General features: G+C 42.1%; 1 protein-coding gene across 5 annotated transcripts in view; it reads left to right on the forward strand.

Annotated features, from left to right (window-relative positions):
- Positions 1 to 3,553: 3,553 nt before the first annotated feature.
- Positions 3,554 to 27,956, forward strand: part of NFIB (nuclear factor I B) — a 258,003-nt gene continuing 233,600 nt past the window's right edge. For all 5 annotated transcript variants that reach the window (XM_010587941.3, XM_010587942.3, XM_010587944.2 and 2 more), the window contains exons 1-2: positions 3,554 to 4,004; positions 9,983 to 10,514. In XM_010587941.3, coding sequence (XP_010586243.1) covers positions 3,975 to 4,004; positions 9,983 to 10,514 — 562 coding nt within the window. In that variant the 5' untranslated portion in view covers positions 3,554 to 3,974. The remainder of the gene's footprint in view (positions 4,005 to 9,982; positions 10,515 to 27,956) is intronic.

The raw sequence follows: 27,956 nt of genomic DNA on the forward strand, positions 1-27,956 counted from the left end.
TTTCTCATTTTCCTTCTTCTTGGAAACAAATCAAAACCCCCAACTACCAAGCATCCTTTATGGTCATCAAACTGTGGCCAACCACAAACACCCCACACAAATGGGGCACCTGAAAGAGATTCGAACCACTAAGCGGTGGGCCTGGGAGGCCCCAGACTTCTTCACTTCCCTGGGGTCTTACCTGGGTCTGACGCTGCCGCTTGGACTCTGGTGCTGCTTCAGCTTTCGTGGGCTCTTCTGTGCAATGGTTGTCAATTTTTCGTTTTTCTTTTTTTAAGCTTGTGAAGGACTTTTGGACGCAATCTAGTTTTGGTGGCGAAAAGGAAATGGTTTCTGTTGGAAAGGGAGGCTAATAGGAGGAGGGGAACCATGTCTGCAGACACTCACTTGCCCAGGGCTCCGCACTGGGCCTCTTTTGCCAGAGGACAGAGGCTGGTTCTGGGATCTCTGGCTGAAAGGCTTGCTCTCTGGGTGCCAGGATCTCACCGAGGGTGGTGTGGTGAGGGGGAGGAAAGAGGGAGGGAGCGAGGGAGAGGAGAGAGATGGGCACTGGATTTTTAAAGAGATCCTGAAATAATGACTTTTGTAAGAGTCCAGACATTCAAAGAGGTGTGTTCAAGGACAGGAGTGCTTTCGTGCCAAGGGGTATGTCTTTTATGGTAAATTAACTCCAGTTAAATTGAATATTTGTCCAAAGGGAAACTCCAGTCGTTTAAGCTGGTATTATCAGTAGCTCTCCCATCACTCCCAACGCACAGAACCTGGCGTGGGGATGAGAAAAGATATGCAGCGTAATGTGCAATGTGGTGATATTTGGGGGTTTTGTTTTTTAAAACCTAAGATGGGGTTGCCTAAAAATTTGAGAGATGAGTATTTATTTGGATTCACCTCGACTGTGACCTTATTTCTTTCATTTATAAAGACTGTCACCTTTATCCCAGTTTTTTAAAAAGAAGAAATGACCCACACAAAGGAAACAGTGTCGGAACAGGGACAGGAGCCCTTGCCTGAGGGTGGGGTGGATGGGGAGCAGGGAGGCTGCTCCCAGCGTGTCTGCCCTAAAGGGTTAACTTGCGGGAGTTCCAGTAATTTTCCCGACTTTACCTGTCTTCTCAGACCCCTCACCCACCCCCCCACCGGCCTCCTCAACTCCCCCACCCCCCCCGCCCGGCCTGGGCCTTTCTTCTCTGGGCTCCTGGTTTACGGGGGCTGCAGCTGGTAGACTTGGCAAGCTCGCCTCATTAAGAGCGCTCTTTGAAAACGGACTGTGTTTGAGCATTTCCCTAATGAGGACAGGACGGGGTTAAAAAGTGACCATTTCATGGTTGACTTGAACCTGCCTACTTTTTTTGATGTGTCGTTGTGAAATGCTTGATGTGGATAACTCCCACTTGGTGAAGGAAAAAGTCACTGGTTCCTTCAGGTCCGCTGGGGCGGGGGGCGCTGGGCAGAAGGGGGTTGAGGGAGCGAGAGAGAAGAAAGTTGAGGGAAAAATCTAGACGGAGCAAGAGCGGGCAACAGGAAAGGGGAACCGGCAGAGAGCCTCGAAATGCCCCCACGGCGGAGGCGGGAGCTGGGGACCGGGCAAGCGAGACTCCTTCCCGGCCCCAGCCGCTCCCCGCTGCCCCTCTAGGTCGACGCGGAGCCCCCTGTGCACACTTTTCCGCTCACCATTGTCTGGCAGCCCTGGCTGCCACTGGTGCCCCACCTACCCGAGGCCTAAAACCGGAGTTTGGGGGGCGGAGTGTGTGCGGGGGGAAGAAAGGATGCCAGGCCGACCGCTTCTCCCTAAAGACCCGAAATCAAGTCCATTCTCTCGAGGCCGAGGCCGCGGCCGCGGCGGGTGGGGGCGGGGCGGGGCGGCCCCTGGCGGCGGGGACGCGCGGGCGCCCAGGCCCCGGGGAGCGCCTCTGGAGGACTCCAGCGGCACCCGCACCCTGCGCGCGCGCCCGCCCCGCAGCTCCTGGCGCGCGGCCCCGCCCTGCTGCACCCCGGCGGGGAGGGAGCTACTTTCCGCCGGCGCCCGGGGCCCCGGGGGGTGGAGATTGGGCGCGAGCCAGCCGGGCTGCAGGAGGAGGAGGAGAGCCGAGCCAGGCGCGGGAGGAGGAGGAGGAGGAGGAGGAGGAGGAGGGAGAGGAGGCGGCGGCGGTGGGAGGCGGCGGCCGGGCTCCGTCCTCCCGCTCCCGGCGAGGCCACGTGCATGGGGCACCCCAGGGAGGGCGGCAAACCGTGGCGAAGCGCAGCGCACCGCTCGGGCGAAGCTACCCGGGGTGCGGGCCCGTGCTGGGGAGACCCCGGAGGAGCCCCCACCCCCACCGCAGCCGCCACCACGGGCTCCGGCCTGGGCCTGGGGGCTGGGCGCCGCGCTCCCCACGTCCGCGCTCGTGCGTCCCAACTACTTGAGTTCAAGTTCGCTCGCCCGCCGCGGCCGCGGCTTCCCCTTCCTTCCTCCTGCCTGCGGGCTTCGCGGGCCGCGCCCACCCCGGGTGCGAGGGTCGGCGCCTGGGCCCGGGCGGCCGGGGTGTGAGGGAATTTTCCACTCGTTCCTTTCTTGGGCCCAGACCGGGTCAGTGCTTCTCCTACTCGGATGTTCCCGCAGCCTAAAGAGTGCGCCGCGAACCCCGAAATGCCCCTCCCAGGGCGTCTTTTCGGGGGTGTGCATGTGCGTGAGGAGGGTGAGGGGCTTGCCCAAAGGGCGGACAGAAGATAGAGTTTGAGGGAAAAAAAAAAAAGTCATGGTTCTGCTGCACCGGTATGAGACCTTTAGCAAATGAGAGCGAGAAAGAGAGAGAAGCGGGCGGAGGAGGAAGGTGGGGGGCGGGGGGTGTGGAGAGGCTGGTGCAGAAGGAATGCGCGTTTGCAGGAGGAGGAGGAGTAAAGCGATGATTGTGTAATTAAATAATAAAACAATGCTTAAGTCTGATTTGGAGAGAGCTCGAGCGGGGTCCAGAGGGTGGAACCGGTGAATTTTTCAACTTCCAAGTTTTGCAACGAAAGAAAGCGAGAGAGGGAGGGGAAAAAAAAGGGCCCAGAGCAGGAAAGAGAGGAGTTTGGAGCCGAGCGGGAGAGCGGGAGTGAACGTTTGGGATTTTTCAGGACAGCGTTCCGATCCCCTTGGGCTCTGGGCAGCGGCGACAGCAGCAGCCTCCTCGCTCGGCCGGGTCAGCCGCGGGCCGAGGCGGGCGGCCGGGCACGGAGGAGCCGGCGCGGGTGGCGCGGCGGCAGCAGCCGGGGAGCGAGCGCCGCGAGTCTCTTCCGCCCCGAGCCCTGCGCTCGCGGCCACCCCCCCACCCCGGCCTCTCCCTGCTCCCCCTCCCCGCCCCCACCCGGCCTCTCCCGCTCGCGCCCCCCACCCGCGCACACTCGCTCACGCTCCCCCTCGCGCACACACATGGTCGGCTCGCGGCAAAGTTTCGCCTGCGGTCGCCACTCCGAGATCCTGCCGCAGTGCTCGGGGCTGTAACCTTGAACTTTCCCAGCGCGGTGACACATTCTCCTCGCTCTCCCTCCCGCCCTCCCTCCCGCGCCACCCTCCCCGCCTTTTTTAAAAAAGCATTCCACCACCAACCACCACCCCGATCCAACCCACGCCGAACCTCCGCGCACCCCGTGGCTCCCAACACCACCACCAACTGCAAAACAGAAAACAAATCCCCAAACCCCGGCGCAAAGCAGCCCACACCACCGGCGGCGGCAGCGGCCTCGGCGAGCAGGGCCAGCGCGCTCGGACGGCCAGAGGGTTAAAAGTGTAGATTGGATTTCACCCCGGGAAATCTAGCACGCCGTGTGAACTTGAATCTTTGGCTATTTAAGGAGGACTGGGTTTGTTGTGAAGTTGCGGTGAGCCAGCGCAGAGCCCTGTCCTGATTGATCGCATCGCGGGGCACAGATGACTGTAAAATGAATAGATGAAATTCTCGCTTCTCGAAGATTTTCTTGGGCATCTCCCGGCAAGTGCGTCGTAAGGCGAAGTCATGATGTATTCTCCCATCTGTCTTACTCAGGTACAGCTCGCGGTCGCTCTCTCGAGCTTTCTGTCTAGCCCGCAGTGCCTTTGTTTTGTTTTCTTGCTCTCGTGTTAAGGACAATTAACGGCTCTGCTTAACCTCGGCACACCGCGTCCTTTGCAGAAGTGGCCCCGAGTGGCGGCAGGATTTGCGGGTGCTGTGGCCGCCGGCGCGCGGCCCCTCGCCCACGGCCACCGCGCGCGCTCAGCCCCGTGCTCTGGGCATGGAGAGCGGCGCCCGTGCGCTGCCAGGGCGGCCGGGCCAGGCCGGGCGAGGCCGCCAGAGTGGGCAGGGTCGGGGGGCACCCCAAGTGCGGGTTTTCAGTGCGGCGCCCCCGCCCAGGGTGCCCGCGGTCGCCTTCGGCCGCTGGCCTGCGGAGGTGGACCTGGGCTGTAGAGGTGCTTTAGGGGGACCGACTTAAAAACATCCAGTGAACTTGGGCGAGGGGACCAAAGCAGGAGTCCATGCGGGCGCTGCAGGCGGTGGGCGGGCGGCGGAGCGAATCCGAGTTGGCCGTACGGGAACCCATTACTTTGCTTAATTTGGGGATCTGAAACCCTGGTGCACACCTTAGGGTTTTCAGTGACCGCCACAGAGGTGGTCTTTACGTTGACACAAGTTAGTTGGTCATGCTGAACGTTAAGGATTTTCACAACGTGTTCATTTTGTGGAGACCTGTTCCTTTGACAATATATGGGCGTAGCTCGTAGGGCATAAAATAATGCTGAAAAAGTCAGGTCTTTTTTTTAAACTTGGGAGATTTGTCCTAATACCTTAGGAAAAATGGTATGAAATAAAACACTGGCTTTATACGTAAAACACACACACAATTTATATCATTTTAAAGCAGACTGTCAAATGAAAAAGTGAGGAGACTAAAGCGACTTACCTGGGCAGTTTTCTTCGCTGCCCAGTTAACTGACCAACTAACTGACGAGCTTAACTAGTTATCTTAGCCTAGAATAGTTATTTGAAACAGTTTATTAAGCCTCTAAAAGTGTGGGACAGTTTACATAAGCTTTTCAGGGAGCATGCCACCAGTTGGTAATTGATAACCACACATGGGCATAAAAACTAAACAGCTTTGAAGTGTCGACTCGTCTTGGGTGTGTTTAAAATTAAAAAAAAATCTAATATTAAAAGGATGCATTTTTATAGTGGACAAATGATTAAGATTTCAATTGTATGACAATTAGAAGCCATTGTGATTCAAAAGGACTGAGGCATTCATAAATTGTGAATGAAGATGAAAACAATGATAAGGCTTATTCAGTGATTGGATACAGTCCTGTAGCTTTTTGGCTGACACATTTTTTATTGTTTATATTTTGTTTGGCATCTGAGTATGATTGACTTAGATATGGCTATTTTCAGCAAGTAAACGTGCACTTTAATTTAACAAAACTGGAAAAATGAGTTACTGAGCTAATTGTATTTTAAAAGCTATGGATGATAAAAATGATAGTGGCCAATAAATATGAGAAGGAAAATGTTTTAGGTATGAGGAATTGCCTTTTTGCCTTTAATATTATCCATCAGCAGGATTTTTAAAAATCTTTCTGGTAAACTACTTGCATTTGATACTACTTTTACACTGGTGTGATTGTTGAAGCACAGTTAAAATAAAAATGAAAGAAGCTTTTCACTTACAGAGCACTGCATCACTTGTCCTCACCTGTGAAGTGTTGAGTAATTATCCTCTTTATTAATTTATATTTGCAGCATCAGCTTTTCAGAAACATTGCTAGCAATTACATTGCATTTTCAGTTTCTTCTAAATATGTATGTAAAAGTCACTAGCTTTATCTTAATTTGTGGAAGTCAAAAATAATATGGCAGCATCCTGACATACGGAATATTGGGAGCATGTTCAGTATAATGGCTCTGCTATCACGTTAGTATTCAGGGATACCTACTTACCAACACTAATTCGTGATGACTAACATTCTTTATTACTTTAATAATGTGAATCTGGATTGATACATTAAAGCTGTTTTGGGGGTTTAAGGCCTATGCTACAGAAGGAGTTTTAGTTTTAGAATTCTCACGTCTAATCTCTATGTGATTTTATAGGTACTCTAAGGTGTTGCAAAAGTAAGGAAACTTAACAGTTTTAGTCTTGTATCAGAGCCTGCTTAACACTGATGTAAGGGCCTAATATCTATAGCAGAACTTTTTTTTTTTTTTTAACCTGTAAATACAAAATAGAGTCACCTTTCTAATCGATTGGGAACTTTAGAAAGTGTCTCAGTTGTTGCAATAATGTATCTAGGTTTTAGAAGGGATCTGTAATTCAAAGGGAGCTACTGCAAAAGCTGATTTTTAGCAAAATGGCATACTATAGTATCGGGGTTCTCGATAAACATAGCAACTGTAATTAATGTAAAAGGAAACTTAAAAAAATATCATATATGATTTAACAATTTGCTTTTCGTACATAGTAAAACTTGAATATAACTTTCGGTTGGCTTAATAGGATCGAATATATATTTTCTTCTTCCAGTGTTTTTCAAGTTCTTTGAGTACATTTTTTTTTAATAGTTTATTGTTATATAGCAATGGTCCTGGAACACCTAGTATTTACCCTTCCACCTCTATATTGGTGTAGTTTTCCATCTCTTTCATGGAAACCATTGTTTCCATGAAGACAAAATAAATATGCCTAGTGGAATTAAGACTGTTCACTTTTATATTTGAAATTTGTAACTTGATTATTTTATCAGTTATTTAGTTCAACTAAAGGAAGTCTTAAAAGGGAAAGAATGACTGAAATCTAATGCATTTTAATAAAAATTTTGAAAGATCGAGGTGGCATATTACGTAAGTATAGAGCCATTCAACCTTAGATTTCTTATGTGTTTTTAAAATTTTGAATGAGGGTAGTTAATTATGCTCCATAGTCACTATTACTCAAAATCATTAAGAATATTTTGTTACTCAGTATTAGAAAGCAGCCCCACTCGGGAGATGACATTTTAGGTCTGTTAATACAAAAATATATGCGACTTATAGCAAACCTCCACTAAGAATCATGTTTTGGTTCTGTCCCCTTGTCGAGTAATTGTTTCACTTAAAAGGAATCCACATACTAGTGAACCCCTGGAAGATATTAATAAGGCCACTTTGTGGCCTGAGAAAGTTTGCTAACTTCTGTTTACCAATAAGGAAAAAAAAATGTGTGTTTTAAAACACTGAAACATCATTTTGCATGCATTTACTGAAATTCCAAATCCAGCCCTCACATTTGCATTCTCAGTATTGAGAATAATTTATTAAAAAATTTGAGATATGTTACATGCTAAATGGTATTGTTTATGGTCAGGTTTTGGAACTCAAGCAAATTTCATCAAAACTATGTTTGATGTCTTTATAAGACGGTGAAATGTCACTGAACATGGTACTTAAGGACGAAAGTACTCAAGTGTTACCGTATTGCTTAATAGCTGTTAAAATAATATTGCCTTTTAAAAAACATGACAAGAGTAAAAAGAGTGAGACAAAGCTTTTCCCCCTCTGTGTACGCCTTCCATTTTCAAGTTTTAAGCTTATGATATGTATTTTTTGAATCATATCAATGAATCATAGTAAAAGTCGGATTATAGGAAGTACGCTCCCAAAGCATGTTGAAGTCCACACTTCCTGGAGCAGGCTTTCCTTCTGCATATATTTCTGAGGGGGATAAACAAAGTTTTTGTAGTTCCAGTGAAAGCTAAAAGCATGGCATAAGAAAGTGTATGGAGATAGGGAGGTCTTATCATGGGCTGTGGTTGCTGTGAGCAGGGCAGCCTTCCCACACAAAGAACAGATTGTGGTTTAACTCTTTCCATGGCCTAGTTTAATGTGCTCGCATAGTAACTGAATTGTTCAAACCTCTGCTGGAAACTACTGATCGGTTTAATGATTTCCTCTATGGCATTTGGTTATGCCTTATGCCGTGATGTAATCATCTGCATTCTGTATTGTTACGAAATTTGGATTCCTACTTATTTTGTTGTAGAAAGGTTTTTATGGCAGTATGTTAAAACACTTGAGAACTACGTCGTTGATTGGGTGGGCTACGTATCTCTTCTGCAGCTGAACTGCAAACTGCTAACGTGAGGCAGTCTATAGCTTTGGAACTTTGAATTTCATCTTCAAAGAGGGATTCATAACTAGATGGAGTTTTTTGGACCCCTTCTTTTTCTTTGTTAGAGTGGCCTTAATTGTCCTTTCATCATCTTTACCTAGTGGAATTAGTCTGCTGGTTAAAGAGAATTTATTCCACGTAGTTCAGGGTGACTAGTACTAGTATGTAAATTCTAACTTGGGATATGATCAGTTAGAGAAAGTTCTTTTGTGGCTGGGGTGACACTCTAGTCAACGTGCCCAGAAAAGTGGCTGTGGTACAAGTTCTCATTTGCTTCAGCTCCTGGATTATTATACACATACATGTGCCTGCCCAGTGTGTTAAGCTCTTTCTCTGAAGAGTAATAGGCCTGGGCTTATAAGCTAGGTTTTACCTAAGGCAGGAAGTAATGAAACACTGGCCACGTTGGGAAGTAACTTGAAATCTCTTTAGGTAGAGATTATCTGCCACTCCTCACCACCCCCACCACCGCCCCACCGCCCCACTTAAAAAATACCCTTGGATGAAATAGGCAGGAAAAATGCAGGAGCCAAAAGGTAAACCGCTTAACATGAAAGGCAGGGGACTACATGATCCATACATGTGCAGATTCACAGGCACGTGCAGCTGTGAAGCCACAGACCCGTCCGAGGGTTCACATACGTGGCAAGGGAATTGCACGGATTCCACAAAAGCAGTAATTGACCAGCAGTACGCTCCTGGTGTCACCCTGCCACAGCGTGCAGAGACACAAAGAATGTAAAGTTGGTGCCAAGTTGCCATTTTTCATTGTTCACCTCAGATTGATTTTTAAGAGGCTTCGAATAATTGCCATCCTCATGTGATCAGTTAACAAATTAACTGACTCTGTGGGGCTTCAGGTTCTGCAGGAAAGCTCCTGGGAGAACAGTCCTACAATTTTTCTTTTTCAACTTTATAAACTTTTATTTAAAAGTACAGGAGTGTGTGTGTGTGTGTGTCTGAGAGAAAACAAGTGTGTGTGCTTGCATGGGTGTTTGCATGTGTGTGCATGTGTGTGCTTTTGCACGCGTGTGTGTGTGTGTGTGTGTGTGTGTGTTGGGGGTAGAGAATACACTGCTCAGAGTATGGAAACTTTCTGTCCGGGACACTTAGATGACAAACTGTGTCCTTTGCCCACTTTCCCTCACTGTATACCGGTTTCTCTAGTTACCACTCTTGGAATGGTGCTGTTTCAGTGTTGGAATGTTGGACGTTTGATAAGAAAATGGATCAAGTTTAATGGCGCATGCTCTTTGTGCCACCAGCAGGCTCTTGCTGAGAGCATGCTCCAAAGCGGGAACTGTGTGGCATTACACTGAGCGTCTATATGCTTTGTGTTTCTGTGCCACAGAGAAGAGAAATGAACTGTGGCATCGCTCCTGCCTTCTGAACAGCGCTGCTCCGATTTAAAACAAAACAAAACAAAACAAAACAAAACTCACTGTGTTCTTTGTAAAATGGTACTGCTTAGTGTTAGTTGGTCAATGAAATATTTAAATATTAAGCTAGGTATCAAGAACCTTGGCGGTGTATGTTTTTAAAGAGTATGGAGCGCACAGCATTGGGGTGGACGTGAGGGGGATGGGGCAAGAGTGGAAATCCAAAACATAAACCTTAGTTTGTTTTAGGAGGGAGACTCTACCTGTGAATTTTGGTGGAAAAGGGGCTGCTTGGCACACTTTCTTTTCTTGTCCTGCTATTTTGATAATTCTAAATAAGAAAAGAATGTGTTATTTTCATGCATTAACTTTTTATATAGAATGGGGAATGGATTGTGGTCTTACTTTTTGAGCTTTTAAAATTAAACTGACTATGTGTGTCTTCTCCCCCTCACCCCAATCTTCCACAGGATGAATTTCACCCATTCATCGAGGCACTTCTTCCACACGTCCGTGCAATCGCCTATACTTGGTTCAACCTGCAGGCTCGGAAACGCAAGTACTTTAAAAAGCACGAGAAGCGAATGTCAAAGGATGAAGAAAGAGCAGTGAAAGATGAGCTTCTCAGTGAAAAGCCTGAAATCAAACAGAAGTGGGCATCCAGGCTCCTGGCCAAACTGCGCAAAGATATCCGCCAGGAGTACCGAGAGGACTTTGTGCTCACCGTGACTGGCAAGAAGCACCCGTGCTGTGTCTTATCCAATCCTGACCAGAAGGGTAAGATTAGGAGAATCGACTGCCTGCGACAGGCAGACAAAGTCTGGCGTCTGGATCTAGTCATGGTGATCCTGTTCAAAGGCATCCCCTTGGAAAGTACCGATGGAGAGCGGCTCATGAAATCCCCACATTGCACAAACCCAGCACTTTGTGTCCAGCCACATCATATCACAGTATCAGTTAAGGAGCTTGATTTGTTTTTGGCATACTACGTGCAGGAGCAAGGTAGGAGCACATTGTTCTTTCTTCTAGCATGGCAAACGTTGCCCACAAACCCCTGTGTATGGAATATCTGGCTTGGGTTAGGTGGTCTTGGAGGCCTTAGAGCTCCTCCACCCTCTCTGGGCAGCGTGATGCGCCCACTTCCACACACATGTACACTGCCATGTGGCCATGTGCAGGCTGTGTAATCAGGCACGTATCTTCCATACCTGGATAAGGATAGGCTTGGATATTTAAAGAAACATCACAAAGAGATGCGTTTTCCAGTATCTTTGCAATAGGATACACTGGACACAGAATAGCCTTAAAAATGTAGCTGATCACACGTCACTTTCTGTCCTAGACTACATTTCTTGCATTGCAGTCATCTTTTCCCAATTTGAAACCGTATCTTTATTTATGTATAGTCAAACTATTCTTTAAGAATCTTTGCACTAGCCTCTTAACTGACCAGGTAGAGAAACTTTGCTCGTGAATCTAGTACTATTACATTGAAATAAGTGTAAAATGCTTCAGATAGCCAGTATCAGAAAGTATCTCTTACATGACTTACCTTTATGCCATTTTAACATTTTTGTCAACACCGACTTTTGATTGTAGAATATTCCCTGTAGATTAAAGGGATTGTGGTTCTTGTTTTAAATAATTTGTTATAATATTTTCCCAGAGTGACTGGGGAACACTTAATGTTGTTAGTTTACGTGAATGCAAATTCATAAAACTTAACCAAGGAGGAAAGTCACAGCTTTCTTTACAGAGCGTCACAGAACAAAAACAGAAAGTAGACTGGTTATACTGGCTTAAAATAAATCTCAAAAAAGAATACAGAAACCACATATCATATCTGTTTTTTAAAAATACTTGATAAAGAAAGTGATACCAATGTTTCCTGAATAATTCAGAAATAGGCGACTCTTTGGCTGAGTATTTTTTGAAATACGTGCTTCTTGTTTTTATTTTTCTTAATATATTTTCCTTAAGTAGGTGAGAATTGTCTTTCTTCAAATGATAAAAAAAAATTGTCTCAGGATATTGAATATGTCTTTGTGCTCACAATCAGGCCATAGTAAAATATCATTTTAAAAAGCAGCATACCAAAGGTAGACTGAAGTTTGATCTGCCACAGATGGTGGGTCATTTCCTAACTTGGCCTGACATTTGGGAAAATGGCCTGCAGATAGCCAGGTGGCAGACAGTTCTTTAACGTTCGTGGTATAAATGTGGGCTTTAATAAATTGGTATAAGCTTTATCACCATCTCTAAAAGTAAAATATCAGAATTGCTCTTCGACTTAGAACTCTAGGTGCTTACTATGCGCTTTTTGTCTTTATATCTTGGAGATAGCTTTAGAGAACTGCTTCAAATGCCAATTTAAAATTTTTAATCTTATTTTAAATAATGGCACTGGATATGGCACTTTTGGAAATGCTACTTTTGGACCCTCTTTCTTAAAAAAATAAAAGAAGCAGTGAATGCATTTATTATTTTCATGCATTTAAGATTAAAATCCCAGTAATGATGATTTGGGGAAAAATATATTTTCACCCTGTATGTCCTAAAATCTCATTAACACATGACACTTAATTTGATTGACAGCTGTCTCAGAGGTGACGTTTTAAGGTGGGCTGTATATACGTGTGGGATTGACTGTGAATGTGTTGTAACTGTGCTGTGAAAGTCAAGGGTGGAAGTAAAGCTTTAAAAACTGGGTCATGTAACATTTGAGTGCAGGTCAGAGGAAGATTTGCGACTCCCTCACTGCTGCTCACATTTTAACTTGCTCGAAGGCTAGTCTTGGAGGTGTGCACACATGCACATTACTCCCGGGGCAGGCAGCCAACTTTCTTGGTTTTGACGAACTGACAATAAAGAATGTATCCTTTGGATTTATGGAGATAGATTGAAGAAAGAAAAATACATAAGTGCTTTCTGTGTTGCACTATTGGTCAGGATAATCATAAAGTTTTAAGCAACTCTTCTAGACTGTGTTTCAGATGAAACCTTGATTCTGGTGGTGATGTTTCCACAGTCTCTATTGTGAGAGCCTTTCGTTATTTTCCCCAGTGCAGCTCCTCTGAATTCTCTGCTACCTGCCTGAGCACCCTCTCCTCTTAACATCTGTTGGCTCTTTCTTTGAAAAAGTCACATCAGGCTGCTTTTGTGTTTTCTCTTTTTCAAAATTTATATCTTTCTTTGTCAAGAGTAGGTTAATTATGTCATTTTGCAGCGCGATTGATTAGAGAAGGCAGGTTTTAAAAGATAAGTCTGTAGTCAATCAGAGAGGGCTGCGCATCTCACATCATGACTTTTTGTTTCCCCTCTAAATACGCGGAAACTCACTAAAGTCTATTTGTAAATCAGGTAAAGGAGTATAATGAAAAACATGGAAGAAAAATCAGAAAAGAAAAATGTAATGTTTGCAGTAGAATGAGCAAGAAAATCAGTATTCTTCCCTTTCTCTCTCTCTCTCTGTCTCTCCCCACTTCTAAACGACGGGGAGAAAAACATGAGAAAGAACGGAGAGAATGCCAAAGATGGTTGCCACTGGCACCAGGATTGGCATCAGACCCTCTTTGTTTAGCTCAGGATGCCTGTGATTTGTTCGTTGGCATCCGCATTGCAGTGTGGAATGATGTTACAATATATTGACAATTTCCAGATCTAGAAATGTCAATAGTCCTCTTGGTTATTTATACAAGATCACATACTGCATCTCTTCAGGAGAATGAAATAAAGACCAACATATAATACTGTTCCATTGTTGACCAACTTCCTATGCCTTTCTTTTTCCCTCTTTCTCTTTTGGTTCGACCCACACTTTTTTTTCCCCCTGCCTTCCTCATGCCCAGCTGCCTCATCTTTTCTGAAATGTGGAAAGAGTTACTAGCGCTTTGACACAAACTAGAGTGCTACATCTGCATCTGATATGGTTTTGGGGAAAATGTATGCATTTTGAAATCATTTTTGATATAGAGTTCATTAGACTCGCATCACATGGCGGCAAGGCAGTATTTTCTTTAAAGCTAAATGTCTTTGTTATTCAGCTTCTTCTGTGCATATAGCCGGGTTGACCGCAATTCATTCCATTTTACTATTTCTTTACATTAGCAAAGGGTCATGTTCAATGTAGTTGTTTATAAAATTATGTACCACTTTACCTAAAATGTACACTTCATTTGGGAGTAACTGCGTTTAAACCCATAAAATCATTTGACGTTATTGATTCAGAGGGCTGCGCTTCGGCTCTTTCGTTGCTACAAGAACCGCCATTTTGTTTGTGAAGTGCCAGGCAGGGGAAAAAAAAGGCAGACACAGTGCTTGATGCCAATAATGGTTGCCAGTGGCACCGAGGTTGGCATCAGACCCTCTTTGTCTAGTTGCTGAATGCCTTTGATTCGTTGGTTGGCATCCGCATTGCAGTGGGCACACTGGAAAGTTTTTGACAATCCCTGAATAAAGGCAGCTTGCTTGTTTGCTGCAGCAAACCTTAGCTAATAGAAAACCCTCCCCCCCGCCTTTTTTTTTTTTTTTTTAGGGTCTTATTATTTTTTTTAAGACTGTGACAGATTAAAGGAAAAAAAAAAATAGCTGTATACTGGCTTCCATTTTCCCAAAGATATTAAAAGATGTCCAGTGATTCTTGGGCAGGTGGTACCCGTTCCCCATATTGTCTTTGTTATTGCGTTCATGAAAGCAAAGCCAAACAAAACAAAACAACAAAAAAACCAGGCAAGCCTGGCAGGACACACCCCACTGATGCAGGTTGTATTGTAGGGTGCAGGTGCACCTTGGTGAGTGTGTGGAGCGCTAGCCTGGTGGAGTAATATGGAATGCATTCATTCCGACTCTGTTACTTTCAGTCACCTTACTGTTTCTTATGCAATCCCCAGCTCCCTCAGTTTCCACACTTGCAGATTTTCTAGTCACATATTGAGAGGCCTTTACTTTCCTCGCTAGCTAGTCAGTAACATGTATCGGCGTAAAGGTTAAGAAAAGAAGAAAACCCTAACGAGGAGAGCTATGTTTTAAGGTCTGACACAAATCAGTCATTCCTGAATTTCTCAATTCTGCCTCGAAATGTTGCCAAATTCTCAGTGCACAATTCTGCACGCCAGGAAAACCACCCGAAAGGCTAAAATAATTCTGGTTGAAGTTTCCTAGATAGTTAGCGTTAATACTGCTTTCCGGTTAACCACCATTATCTCGTTAACTAATAAGAAGGATTAGCAGTTCTACCCAAAGGGCTTCACAGAAGGAAGCATGGCCTATGAGAGGCCTTGAGTCGCCAGACTGTGTCCTGTCTGAAGGGGAGAAAAGGCAGGAGGGGGAGACTGGGCTTTCTGTGAGGCAGAGAAGGGTTTCGCAGAAAGAGAGAGGTCCAAATGCACCAAAAAGTTAAAGAATCTCAAGAGATAGGCACCGTTGTCAGGAATTGAACAGATTAGAGTTTAAACGAAATCAGCCTGCCTGATTTTTGGACTGTACTTTGCTCTCTTATTAAACATGTTTTGCATTACTGAGGAGAGCCCAGAAGTCTCATTGCTATCATGAAAGAGTAGTTTCTTTTGGCCTTGTTGAACCCTGAACATTGTGATCCTTTGCTGGATGGCCCCTTTTGTTTTTTTTACTGTTAAATCCTTATCACAATTAAAGTATATTTTGAAGTTGTGAAAAATGTGACTTGTTTACAGGGGAAGTTGTAATCATTATTACTGGTTTTGAAATAGAATCCTTCCTGGTTGTCACGTATATCATTAGTGAGGAAGCAAAAGCTAAGAATTCTTTTCCTCTTCCAGCTAGTGAGTGACTTTTAGAATCCTTTTGGGGAACAGTGACTTCTTTATGAAAAGCTTAAGTTGGTAATTGTTTGTAAGCGGACAGTGTATTTTAACATTTTAAATCATTTCACTTCCTTTACAGTGATTTTCTGTGATGAGGAAAAATAAGCTTTCCTAATTTGTTGAAAGGAGACTGCCTTCCAGGATGGGCTGGTGTGCTTGCATTGTGAAATGCTCAGAGAGCAGCAAGTTGGTGTGTAGGAGAGGTACTTTGTGTGCATGTTTGATTTAGGGGAGCACCAGTGAGTGTTCCCATCTTGCATCCTGTCCTTGACTGAACTGTGAACTCTAGTACACATTTGTTTGCATTCTGGCTCATACACATTGCACAAGATAAAGAAGGGCTCTTACTGGCATGTCTTGCTCCTAGGCTTAATGAGACCTTTGGGGGAACGTATATTGTAAGCTAAGATACTTAGCAATTTTCTCGCTGATAAGAAGAAAACATAGTCAAGGGGGCCGAAAGGTCGCCCTCTATGCCATGATGTCACTGCCACAAGATAGCTTTGCCAGACAATTCAAGAGTTAAACTCTGAGGGCCCAGTTGCCAGCTGGGAAGCTTGGCATCTGTGTTCTGATATGGCAGACTAAGCTCTTGCATTGCTGTTAATACGATCTCACTTTTCAAAGGGAGAGGGGAGAGAGAGAGAGGAGAAGGCTCATCTGTTACATCAATTATGATTTTTAAATATTAAAAAAAATACCTAGTGACCCAATTTCTGGAAGCAGCAAAGGTAGTTAAAATATCCTCCTGACAGCATTAGGCACCCCGCCTTTATGCTCCCTCCCATATACACAGTGCTGCAGATTTTTAAATAAAAATATTCATCTAGATTGTGTGTTTGAATTTGTACATTTAGTGCACTATGCCTCTTGTGTGGTAGAATAACTCCATATGTGAAAGAACGAGAATACTGCTCAGCATTAAGGAATAATGGCTAATTTGGGGGAACTGTGTGGACAGTGATGGAAGATGATGGCTGGATCCCCTATAGCATGGAGGCCCCCTCTCTGATAGAGTTATTAGCTGAACCTGGAGACTTGGAGGTGGGCAGGAGCCATTTAGAAAGGCCACCTATTGCCACAGCTTTAGTTCTTTAAAGTTTCTATTTTCTACAGCGATGCTTTAAGAAGTACAAGCAAACATAGATGTAATACAGACTTGTCATAGATTTGGTAAATGAAAAAAAAATTATTTACTCATTTTTGCCTTAATTTAGAAGTTAGGAGGAAACCACCGAGAGGAAATTAAAGTTTCAATCCTCTATTAACTTTTTTCTTCTGAATTTGGCACTGTAATTTGAAGCAACAAGTCAGTATATCCAGCTTAGTAAGGTCTTTCTCCTTATTGCATTCTACGAGATTAATCCAAAAAACTAGACTGGTGGGCTTGAAAACGTTGTTGGTTTCATGTCACTGTTTTACTCTTGCCATCTTTGTTGACTAGTGAAGAGCTTCAGTACCTGAAGAGGGAAGGACCCAATGGGAGGCTGCGATGGAATTCTCTGGAATTCTTAAAAATTGAGATAAGGTAGTTTTCCTTTCTATCAGCCCAGTAGCTTCCATGATAACTGCCTTTATAATCAAAGACTAGTTATTACTTTGTTTTGAGACTTCACTGTTTGCAGAGAGTAGAAACAGCATATGAAATACTGGTTAAAAGAGGTAATTATTAAATAACAGAAAATTCTGGGTAAAAGCAGGGGGGACCCCTTGCTGCCCAACTGCTTTTGGGTAAAATTTTCTCTTTAGCTTATGAAAGAACAGTATTGGTAATATTGCAGGATTGACACCACACCTTTCCTAGTTGGAAGTTCGTGGAAGTAGAACCAGTGACATTTGGGGAGTTGTTCAGGGTATATGCTAGGGCAGAGCAAATGAGATTAGCCAACGTGATGTTCAAAGCAAAGTTTCACTGCTTTCCCACCCCTCTCCATCTTGTGGAGAAGAAATAATTTTAGAAATCTCAAGGACTAGTGGTTATGCCATCGGAAACTCGAGTTAGTACGGCAGCGTGCCTCAGCGCCAAGCATAGCAAGAAGACACACTTGCTCTTGATCGAGATCAATTTTCTGTGGCCCAGTGTTAGGTCCTTGAGCTCCAATTATGCGATGTGGTTAATTTAACTGAATTCAGTTGTTAGGATTTGGCGTGAAGAATAAATCATCCAACTGCAGAGAACTTGTGCAAACTAAGTGCCTGTAGGGAGGAGTGAGTCTGTAGGATTAGGGTGTATTAGGCTGAACATTGCAGGATGTGGGCCTAATGGAACTTGAAGGGTTGGGCTTTTTGGTTGTTATATTATTCAGAAAATTGGAAGAAACGGCTACCAATTAACCAATAAGGTGGAAAGACCTTGGGGCTGAATTGAAGGCCACAGGTACAAAACAATAAATCCTCAAAATTTAAATGGAGCAGCCTTCTAAGATGGGAAAACCAGCCATTCGTGTGCATAAATATATTGTTTATAATAAAATATTTATGGACACATATTCTCAAGGCGGCGTTGATGAATCACAGACAAATTAAAGAATTCTGAGTAAGGACTATATAATTGAAAGGGGGGGTTGATAGATGAAGTAATTTTACTACCTGAAAGTTGCCTGGGGGTTACGTATTTTCAGAATCTCACTTTAAGGCATTTCAGAGCAGGTAGTCAGTTATTGATGAAGAACACACCCGCTTAAAGTGGGATTTGTTTAAAGAAGTGCAAAATAAAATAGGAATTGCATCTGAGGGAAAAAATTCTTCAATGCAAAATACATGTAGTTTAAAAATTTCTGGTTCACCTCAACTCCATTTCTCAAAATAGGAAATTTAACACACAGTAGTCAATCGATGTTTTAAAATGCACGTGTTTCACGTAAAATGGCATAAAATCACTTAAGAAGCACCAGTTTAGTGATGCTAATATATATGCTCATTCTGAATGAAGCTGACAATTTTTTTTTCCCAAAAACTAGATTTATGTTATTAGCATATAAAAACAACCCCATGGAGAAGAAATGTGTTTCCGTAGCAGAGAATGTAGAGTTTCAGAGAAAAATCTAATCCTGAGCACAGATGTTAAGAAAGTGATCTGTAAAAAGGTGTATCCCGTAATTCCTGTAAGGGCGTACATTTATGCCTATGTTAACAACACGACTATGTCAATACGAAGTCTATACCCATCTATTAGTGAATTCTAAGGTGTGAAAAAGGGTCCTGCTTAGGACAACTTGTATTTTATTATTCTGACGCCTGCAGTTTCTGGATGGATTACCTTAAATTTGCTATGCTATGTTAAAAGCCTTGTTTTATGAGGTCGGTCTCAGCTTCTGGCCTTGGTGTCAGGAACCCTGCTACATGATGCAGCGTGCCTTGTTAGGTTTAATTGACCAAAGCTGATGTGTTAAAACAATTCATTTGTGCTGTAACTTATGCCCTGGCTAAGTTGCTACCTGAATCCTTTGACCTTGACTTGTCTGGGTCATGAAATGGCTGCAAGCTGTTTTGACCTTTCTATTGTGTAGTAATGTCACTGTTTCCTCTTATTCTTTTATGGTAAGAGCTGACAAAAAGCCCCAGCTCTGACTTTACACCCCAGTGGGTTCCAGGCGTCCCTCTGCAGTGGCTCTGTTTGACATGGTCTGGCTGTAGAAGTGACTTTCTTTTGTTTGCTGACAGTGACGGGGACAAATTTGCAGCCCTCCTTGGTACAGGAGGCAGGAGGAGCTTTCTGGCATTGGGAAGGATTTGGAGTTCTGCTGAGATTTTCAGTTTCTGTGTTTTATGAGATGATGGACGGCATAATTTTCTGTGACCCACTCTTCTGAGGTGGAATTTTCAGTTCTTGATATTTATAGTTTCCTTAATAATTACTTTTCAACCTTTTCAGCTGTGACAATAAAAATATTTTACTGTGAGTATAGGAAGTTCAAGTGGTAACTTCAGCTATGCTTTTTTTTGGTGACCGAAGTGTAAGTCCTCACGTGACTGACTTTGAAAGTCATGCTATAAATCTTTGTCCACTACTGGAAAAAGCTGTATCCGAAATATGTTTATTAAAAACAAGTTTTGTTTTGTTTTTAAAATGAGAGTGATACGGTAACTCTGTATTCCATTTTATAATCTATATTACAGTTTTAAGGGAAGCCCATTCTTTGTGACTTAAATAGCTATGTTTTATGATAGAGTAGAAAATCTTTAGTAAATATGAAGTTTTTATTTCTGTGGGCATCTTTTTTTCTAATATGTGAAATTAAATGCTGATTTCTGATGAATAGAAAGATTTTTTTCTCTTCTTCCTAAAGACCTCCCAGGCAAAAACAGAATTTTACCTCTGATCTTCTCTTCTGCACCAGAGAAATAATTTTACTTTTAAAATATTGGAAATGTCTTCTGCAATGTAAAAACACAGATATTTTTACCCTACCAAATTTTTCTTTGCCAAATATGACATTGTAGTTCATGATTTTTCCTATATTTGCCAGATTAAATATTTAAAATCCAAGCTGTTATGTTTTATTTTTAACTTATTAGAGGAAAAAAGGAAGTTTAAGTTAGAATGTGCATTTCCTTGCTTGTATGTCGCATTCTGTTTGTACATGTGTGCGGATACACTGACAGATGAGAGGCAGCGTGGCACAGGGACCAGAATCTTGGAAATAGCACTAGGTTTTTGTATTCCCATTTAAAAAATATCTGTAAATAGCAGGTAAAAAGGGTTGTCTGTGTGCGTCTTTGTTTTTTTTGGAACTATTTTTTCTCCATGAATGTTTGCAAGATTGGCAAATTTCAGTGCTTTTCAGCATTAACCATGGTGATAACCCAGTTTCCAGAGGATGGGTGAATGAAACTCATGGGGTCTGTTAGTCAGCAGCCTCAGTTTCTCTCTCTTCTCTCAAAACCAAAATAGACTAGACACCGCCTCTCTTGCCTTTCTGCTCGTCCATTGTGTGTCCCCAGTGTTAGAGTCAGGCTTGGATGTGCTTAGTGGGTAATGACACTGGGACACTGGTTTGAGAACAGCAACCAGCCACTGAGGACTTAAAAAAAAAAAAAAAAAAAAAATCCTGAGACGTTCTCCAGAAGTCTGCCTCAGCTCCTCCATTGAAAGGACATTAAACTGATCTCAGCTGTTGAGTTGAAGAGGTTAAGTTCCTGGACCATGGATAATTGGTGGGTGCTGGTGTGTGTGTATTTTGGGGAGGAGTGGAAAAAAGAGAAGTGAAGGTGGAATAAAGGAGAGTGGTAAGGCTTAGATATTGCAGGAATTACTTAAGAAAGATGGTTCATTCGTAGATTGAGGAGTAACTAACATACGATTAAAATATTCTGTTCTTTCAGTTTTGGATGGCTTTCAGAGTTGGGCACATCTCCCTTCTCCCTGCCTTTTTAGTTTTTGTAGAACATAGTAAGTGCATAGAATCTGACATTTTAGTCAGATTTTAGTCATGTGACCTTACTCAAGGCACTTAAGCTCCCTGTGTCTTGGTTTTCTGTTTGTAAAGAGGGGATTGAAATGCCTACCGCATAGGATTGTTTGAGGGTTAAATGAAATAATGTATGTAAATAAAACAATATTGTTAATAACAGCAGTCGTTGTTGTTGGGTGCTATCAAGTTGATTTTGACTTACAGTGGCAAAGTAGAACTACCCCATAGGGTTTTCTAGGCTGTAATCTTTACAGGGGCAGATCTCCAGGTCTTTTTCCCGTGGAACCACTGGGTAAGTTGGAACTTCCAACCCTTCAGTTAACAGCTGAGCACTTAATCATTGCACCACCAGAGCTCTTTAATAATAACGATAATGACATAATAAGGCAGATAACCTAATCTAGACTTCTAGAGAAAATATCTGCTACTAGTGAAGAGGAGTGATTCGATGTTGAGTCAAGAGGTCATCAAATAGTTTGTAAGTATCTCAGGTGATTAGACATTCCAGAAAGAAGACAAAAGTCCTGATCTCAGTCATGTGTATAGATATTGATTAGTGGGAACCCTGAATGTGGGCACATGAAGTTAGCTAGTTGTACATAGTCTTAAAGTCAGCTTAAATTAGAATTACTGTACAGTTTTAGAAATTCTTTATATAGGTTTGCCAGAGAATATTTTTTGTGATCAATCTAGGAGTATGCGAAAGGAAGGAGGAAAATAATTTTATAAGTGGCTCTTAGAATAAATAACTTTGGTGTCGAATGAAGGGTGTCTTAGCAGGTACTCGTAAATCATTTCACTCATACCGGCACTCTAATAAAAGCATAAGACTTTCATTTACAAAAAAGTTGCAGTGCCAACATTTGGGAGAACTACACTTATGTTTTAGATTTGGTTGGACAGAAGTGATGATGATGTGGCTAGACTGGATTGTTCTTGAACAAGGGCAAGCTGTTGGTTTTTACAGTCTCTTTTTAAGTCTGAAAGTGTCTTACTTAAAAATGGCTTTTACTTGGGTCAAACCTCAAAATGTTTAATTAGTAACATAAACTGTTTTGACTTTCTTGTCATTTAACTCATCTTTAAGTCAGTCTCCCCCCCCCCACCTTTTTATGGTGTTAAGATAATTAAATACTAGAGCTCTAGAGAAAAAAAAAAAGTTAATATTTATTACTTAATATGATTTAATCTTTACTAGGGTAGCAACTGGAAGCCAAATGGGAAGTGGTTAGACCATTTACTTTTCACTAGATTTGGGATTATCATCCATGACTTCTGTGGCTCTGGTTGGTTGGCTCCATGTGATCCCAGAGGCAAGTTTGTGGCCAGATCCCTAGGGGAACTAGCCATGGTCAGTGGATTGCACCCCTCACTTGCTTTGGATGGCAAGTTTGGAAAGTGGAGGGATTAGCCCGTATCCACAATCACTACTAGGGAAATACCGTAAATCACATGGCACATTGATGCAGGGTGAAAAAGCATCATATTGTTTTATGAAGCATTTTGTAATAATGTTTCTCATATAACTGGGAACTCTAACCACGAGTTAATAGGAAAAGCTATGTCACTGTTTGCCCATTAGTTAAAGAATAACTAGGGTGTGCAGAAAGCAGAATCGCAACATTGATTAGCTTGTTTAGATTCTGGCACATCATTTTTAATACTCTGTGCCATGCCTTGTGTTTTTGAGAGCATACCAGGCATTTAGCTCTTGTTCTGCTCGTGGATACGCATACAAAAAAGCAAGTGTTTTAGTACAGAAACAAATTGCATCCCAAATTTTTTAAGAAATGTAAACTGGATTGCTCCTAATAGCAGAAGGATTTGGTGTTTTGTCTTTCTAACTCATTAGAAAAGGTTTGCTTACACTCATGATTTAAAGTTGATGTCGACCTCCAATGGGAGCACATACAAGGCCTTAGATACTGGTTGCCTTTCATGGCCTTCTGGAGATGCTTACATACTTCTTTAAATTTCCCGATGGCAGTGCATCAGTATTTTTGGACATGACTTAGAGTTACCATGTAACAATTTCTGTTCTATTTACAGTCTCCAAATAAGGGAAAAGCAGCTTATAGTAATATGAGGCTTGCTGGTCTTACAATAATTAAATAGACTTGTTATACTACATTAATCCCTTTTGGAACACTGGAGTGACTTCTTAGTACTAACAAACACAGCATTAGGACCTACAATTAATCTGCTTTTTGTAGCCCGTGTTGGTATAATATAAGACATGTGTATAGAGAAACATATTTCGGGTTTAAGATGAGTTCATGAGAGGACAAAATGAAATTATATTGGACTGTTGAGCAATACGAACATAATTCCAAGTACTGATATAATATGGAATTCATTTAGAATCAGCGTAGAGAAATCATTCTTAGTGAATTTTTGTATTTTGGCGAATACTGTATGTGAGCTCTCAGAATGACTTTTCTTCCAAGATCCATGTTTTGTACATGACACACCAGGTATACCTCTTGCTGTCAAGTCGATTCCGACTTATAGCGACCCCTGTATACGACCATGTATCTGCAATATAAACCGGAAACATTTGTTCTATCCGTATCCAGGAGGTTGCATTGACACCTTGTAAGCTAGTGTTTCTGGGTACGTGCCATGGACAGAGCTATTTATTAATCCTTGAGAAAATTAAGTACACCAGATTTTAAAGTCTGTTCCAATTTTGTTCTGGGTTTGCACAGAAATGGTTTAAGTTTATGATAGACTCTGCATGTACTATTCAAACAGCATTATTGCAGATTTGTTGGAGGAGTTAGGGTTATGTTTATATCTTGTCTTAGGGAAGCACCGTGAGCCATATTCTTTCTCCTCAATGCGGGCTCCTTAATTGTTGTTGAGTTTTTCACACTCGGGATGTGAATTCATTCTAGATGTACCAGTTACTGGGAAAATATTTTGTGAAGGATGAAGTATTAGTCTAATTCCAGGACAGATTGCATGCTTATGTACAGAGTACTATGGAAATGCTGAGGTTATTGAGTGGTTTGCAGCCATTTTAGACCATGTGCCTGGGACCAGCTAACACATTGTCAGGGAAAAACATGATGTAGCAACAATATTAGATCATGCAAATGAGACTACTGAATAGTAATAGTTATGGGCAATATTTTGGAAAACACTGATTAGTGACAGTTTTATTACAGCAAATGTATGTATCAAGTCCCCAGATTTCATTGTAATGTACTGAAAACAGATGTCAAAGTGCCCCAAACAGAATTTCATGGTTAATCTACATATCGCATTGAAAGTACAAACCAACCATTTAGAATTCTGTTATTTAATCCTTTTAGAAGGAATGAAAATATACAATTTAGATTGACTCCATTCTTTCTCTTAATTTCAGTTTTTGTTTTCTAGGGGCTGATGATAAATTATTTTTCTGTTTGGTATTTTCTTAAGATGCATGTGGGAGAAGACATATCTGCATGTGGACATGGTTTTACTTAAAATACTTTGAACTCTAAGTTTCTGAACATAAGGCCTTTGCATTAAAAAAAGAAAGAAAAATTAGGCTTTAAATTATTTAGTGACTCAGTCGTGGAATTACCTTCTTCTATTCCTTTGTTCACTGACGTAGAGTTTCACTAGAGGCCACATAGTTCTGGAAGGCAGTATGCTGAAGTGGAAGAGAGGAAAATTCAGGGCACTTCTGCTTGCAAGTGCCCGTGAGATTTTGCGCCTGATGGTGACTCAGTTTCTTTATCTGTCAGGTAAAGGATTTGGCCCAGAAGACACCTACTCCCCTCACACCTCTTAGCATCCTAGGAACTTGGCTTCTATTTACCTTTGCAGAGGGATGATCCCCTTCATATTCAGCAATATTTAAGTGAAGTTTAGCATACTGTTGTTAAGTTTGGGGGCTTAATATATTTCGTTTGTTAAAAAGAAATAGAAAATGTGTAACCTGACTCTTGAGTAACACTTTCCTGCGGCTCAGTTCAAAGTTCAATAGTCAAATCCTTTGGTTCAGTCTAAATAAAAAGCTTGTTTTTAAAGAAGGAGGCCTCTAATTCATAGAATTTTAGAGCTGGGAGAATCCCCAGAGACCCCTGCTTTACGACAGCGGATACTGAGTCTAAGAGACCCAAAGCCACTTTGGTTACTTGTGTTAGTTTTACTGCTACTTGGGCATAAATAAGCAAGTAATTTCGTATCAGGAGAAGTGTTATTTTGTGAATATAGCAGCAAATATTTTAAAGGCCCACAGAGGAAATACTGCAATTAAAAGTCCTGTGTTATTGTTTATAATTTGTTGAAGTCAATTGATCCACGAGTCCAGTTTTTCTTTTATACTTTTTCATAGGATATGTTTTAACGAAGCCAATCTGTAGCCACGGTTTGTGGGGCTTTATTTCTTCATGCGAATGACTGTCTTCCTCTTTCTCAGTGAATGAAAAACACAGTGACTTATGGTCAGTAATATCAAGGTTGTGATAGTGATTGGAAGATGAAGGGAAACCTTGGTTAAGTGGTTGAGAGCTACGGCTGCTAACCAAAAGATTGGCAGTTTGAATCCACCAGGCGCTCCTTGGAAACCCTATGGGGCAGTTCTACTCTGTCCGGTAGGGTTGCTATGAGTCAGAATCAACTAGAAGGCAACAGGTTTTTTGGTTTGGGAAAACAAGGAGAATCCATTAAAAAATGTGCTGCCAAATTTGCAGCAGTTTTAAAAGTCATGTTTGAGATTGGTTGTAAGCAAAACTTCCCTTTTTTCCTGAAAATCAGATATTTGAAGAAAAGGCGGAAGCTAGTTATGAGGAATTGATCACTTCTGTTTCCTGGGTGTTTACACTTTTCAGATTAGTTTGCTAGTTACCAGGTCTCCATTATCCTTTGTGTGGTGTATATGTTTCATCTCAGTTAAAAAAACTTTGCGTTTTTTGGGAGGGTTTCAGACAGACATCCACCTACCTTCTTCATTTAAGAGATGTATTTGTAAGAACTTCTTCTTAGTTTAATTTTTAGAAATCTAAACATTAAATTCACAAGAGGAGTTCAATTTCAAAAAGAAAGCTTCAATGAATCTTTTTTTTAAGTTAAAAATTCTTTTATAACATGAAAGATTTATCTGTTTTAATGTGCTTGTTTATATTAAAAAAAAAATGAGGCACCCCTAAATACAGTAGGGGGCCCTGGTGGCACAGTGGTTAAGACGTTGACTGCTAACCAAAAGGTTGGCAGTTCAAATCCACCAGCTGCTCTTTGGAAACCTTATGGGGCAGTCCTACTCTATCATGTAGCACCACTATGAGTCAGAATCGACTCGGTAGCAATGGGAATACTGTAGAGATTGATAAATTAAAGCAGAGATATTAGCACCGTTAAAAAAAGTTTAATATCCACTATCTCTAGTAGCTAATTTTCAGTTTGATGATTTGTGAAGAAAGTTTGAAAGGATCTTTGAAATGCACAATTGTAGATGGAAAAATAGGTAAATAAAGATGGGTATTTTGCAGTAGTTAAGCATATGGCTGCTAATTGAAAGATTGGGGCTTTGAACCCACCCAGCAGCTTCACAGGAGAAAGACCTGGTGATCTGTTCCTATAAAGACTACAGTCTGGAAAACCCTATGGGGCAGTTCTTCTCTATCACATGGGGTCACTATGAGTTGGAATCGATTTGACGGCACCTCATAACAACAGTTATGCAAGTGCATGAAATCAAAATCAATGGCAATGTTATGGGAATGCCCTATAAGTATGAATGAATGAATGAATATACATTATTTAAATTGACTATAGACCAACCAAACCAAACGCATTGCCATCGAGTTAATTCCAACTCCTAGAGACCCTATAGGACAGAGTAAAACTGCCCCATAGAGCTGGTGGATTTGAACTGCCGACCTTTTGTTTAGCAGTCGAGCTCTCAACCACTACACCAGCAGGGCTCCTACGGCCAGCATCGTAGGCACCAAAACTAGCTGCTTTCGAAGGGCGACTCCATGGGTGTCAGAGTAGACCTGTGCTCCATAGGATTTTTGGGAGGCATCTCTAGGCTGACTCAAACCGCCAGCCTTGTGGTTAGCAGCCAAATTCATTACCATTTGTACCATCCAGGGACTCTTGGTCATAGTAGGCACTCAGTACTTACATGTACAGGGAATGAATGTTCGCCACCTTTTGCTGAGCATTTCAGAAGACTTGGCTTCTTTTTGCAGGGCAGAACATTCAGTTAGGGGCAATACCATAACAAAAGTGAGAAGAAAAGAAAAACTAAATATGGCAAGAAATTCAAACATTGTAGTTGCCACGTAAGGTCTTAAAATCCATCCCTAAGGAAGTGAATGAATCCCAGCAAATTAAATGCTCCTTTCAGTATTTGTGAGTGACTTAAGGAAACAGCCTTTCTTCAGAGCCATAAAGCCATGCTGGATTCCCGTATAAATTCCTTGTTATAATCCAGTATACTTTACTATTATCCATTTTTCATAAGGCCTTTCATTTGGGTTATAAGAAAATACCAGACACGAACATAACTGGAAACAAAAGTGAACGTACCCATAACTGTTGCCTAGCTGGGGATACTCGAGCCAGTGTTATTTGCGTAGGAAACCACGACTTTAAAATCCCAAACGTTTTCATGTGGTTGAATGGTGATATATACACGTGTGTGTATGTGTGTGTATATGTATGCCTCAGTATATTTAAGAGTTTCTATGAGTTTTTTTTTTTTTTTTTTATGAGTAGGAACCAACTCAGTGGGACCTAACAATAACAAGTATATTTAAAAAGAAATATATATATTTCTTTAAAAGAAAGAAACATACACAATTTCTCCTCACTTACTATCTCCTTAGCCGACACTTTGCATTTACGACAATAGCAAAAAATCTACTATCCCACTATTTTGTGCATTAATGACATACATCTGGCAGTAATGAACATTGAGGTGTGAGGCAAGAGTAACGCTGGCTTTGATGGTTAAGGTTATGTGTCAGCTTGGGTGAGCCATGATTTTCAGTGGTTTGGCAGTTATGTAATGATGTAACTTGGCAGCTATGTAATGATGTAATTTGGCAGTTATGTAATGATGTAGTCATTCTCCATTTTGTGATCTGATGTAGTCATCCTCCATTTTCACATAACACTGATTTTGCACAATGACCTGGTCTTTGGAACCTAACCATTTTGCTAAGTGAAGAGATGGTGGCTCTTATCTT

This window comes from Loxodonta africana, chromosome 9 (genome assembly GCF_030014295.1).
Source record: "Loxodonta africana isolate mLoxAfr1 chromosome 9, mLoxAfr1.hap2, whole genome shotgun sequence".
Classification (NCBI taxonomy): domain Eukaryota; kingdom Metazoa; phylum Chordata; class Mammalia; order Proboscidea; family Elephantidae; genus Loxodonta; species Loxodonta africana.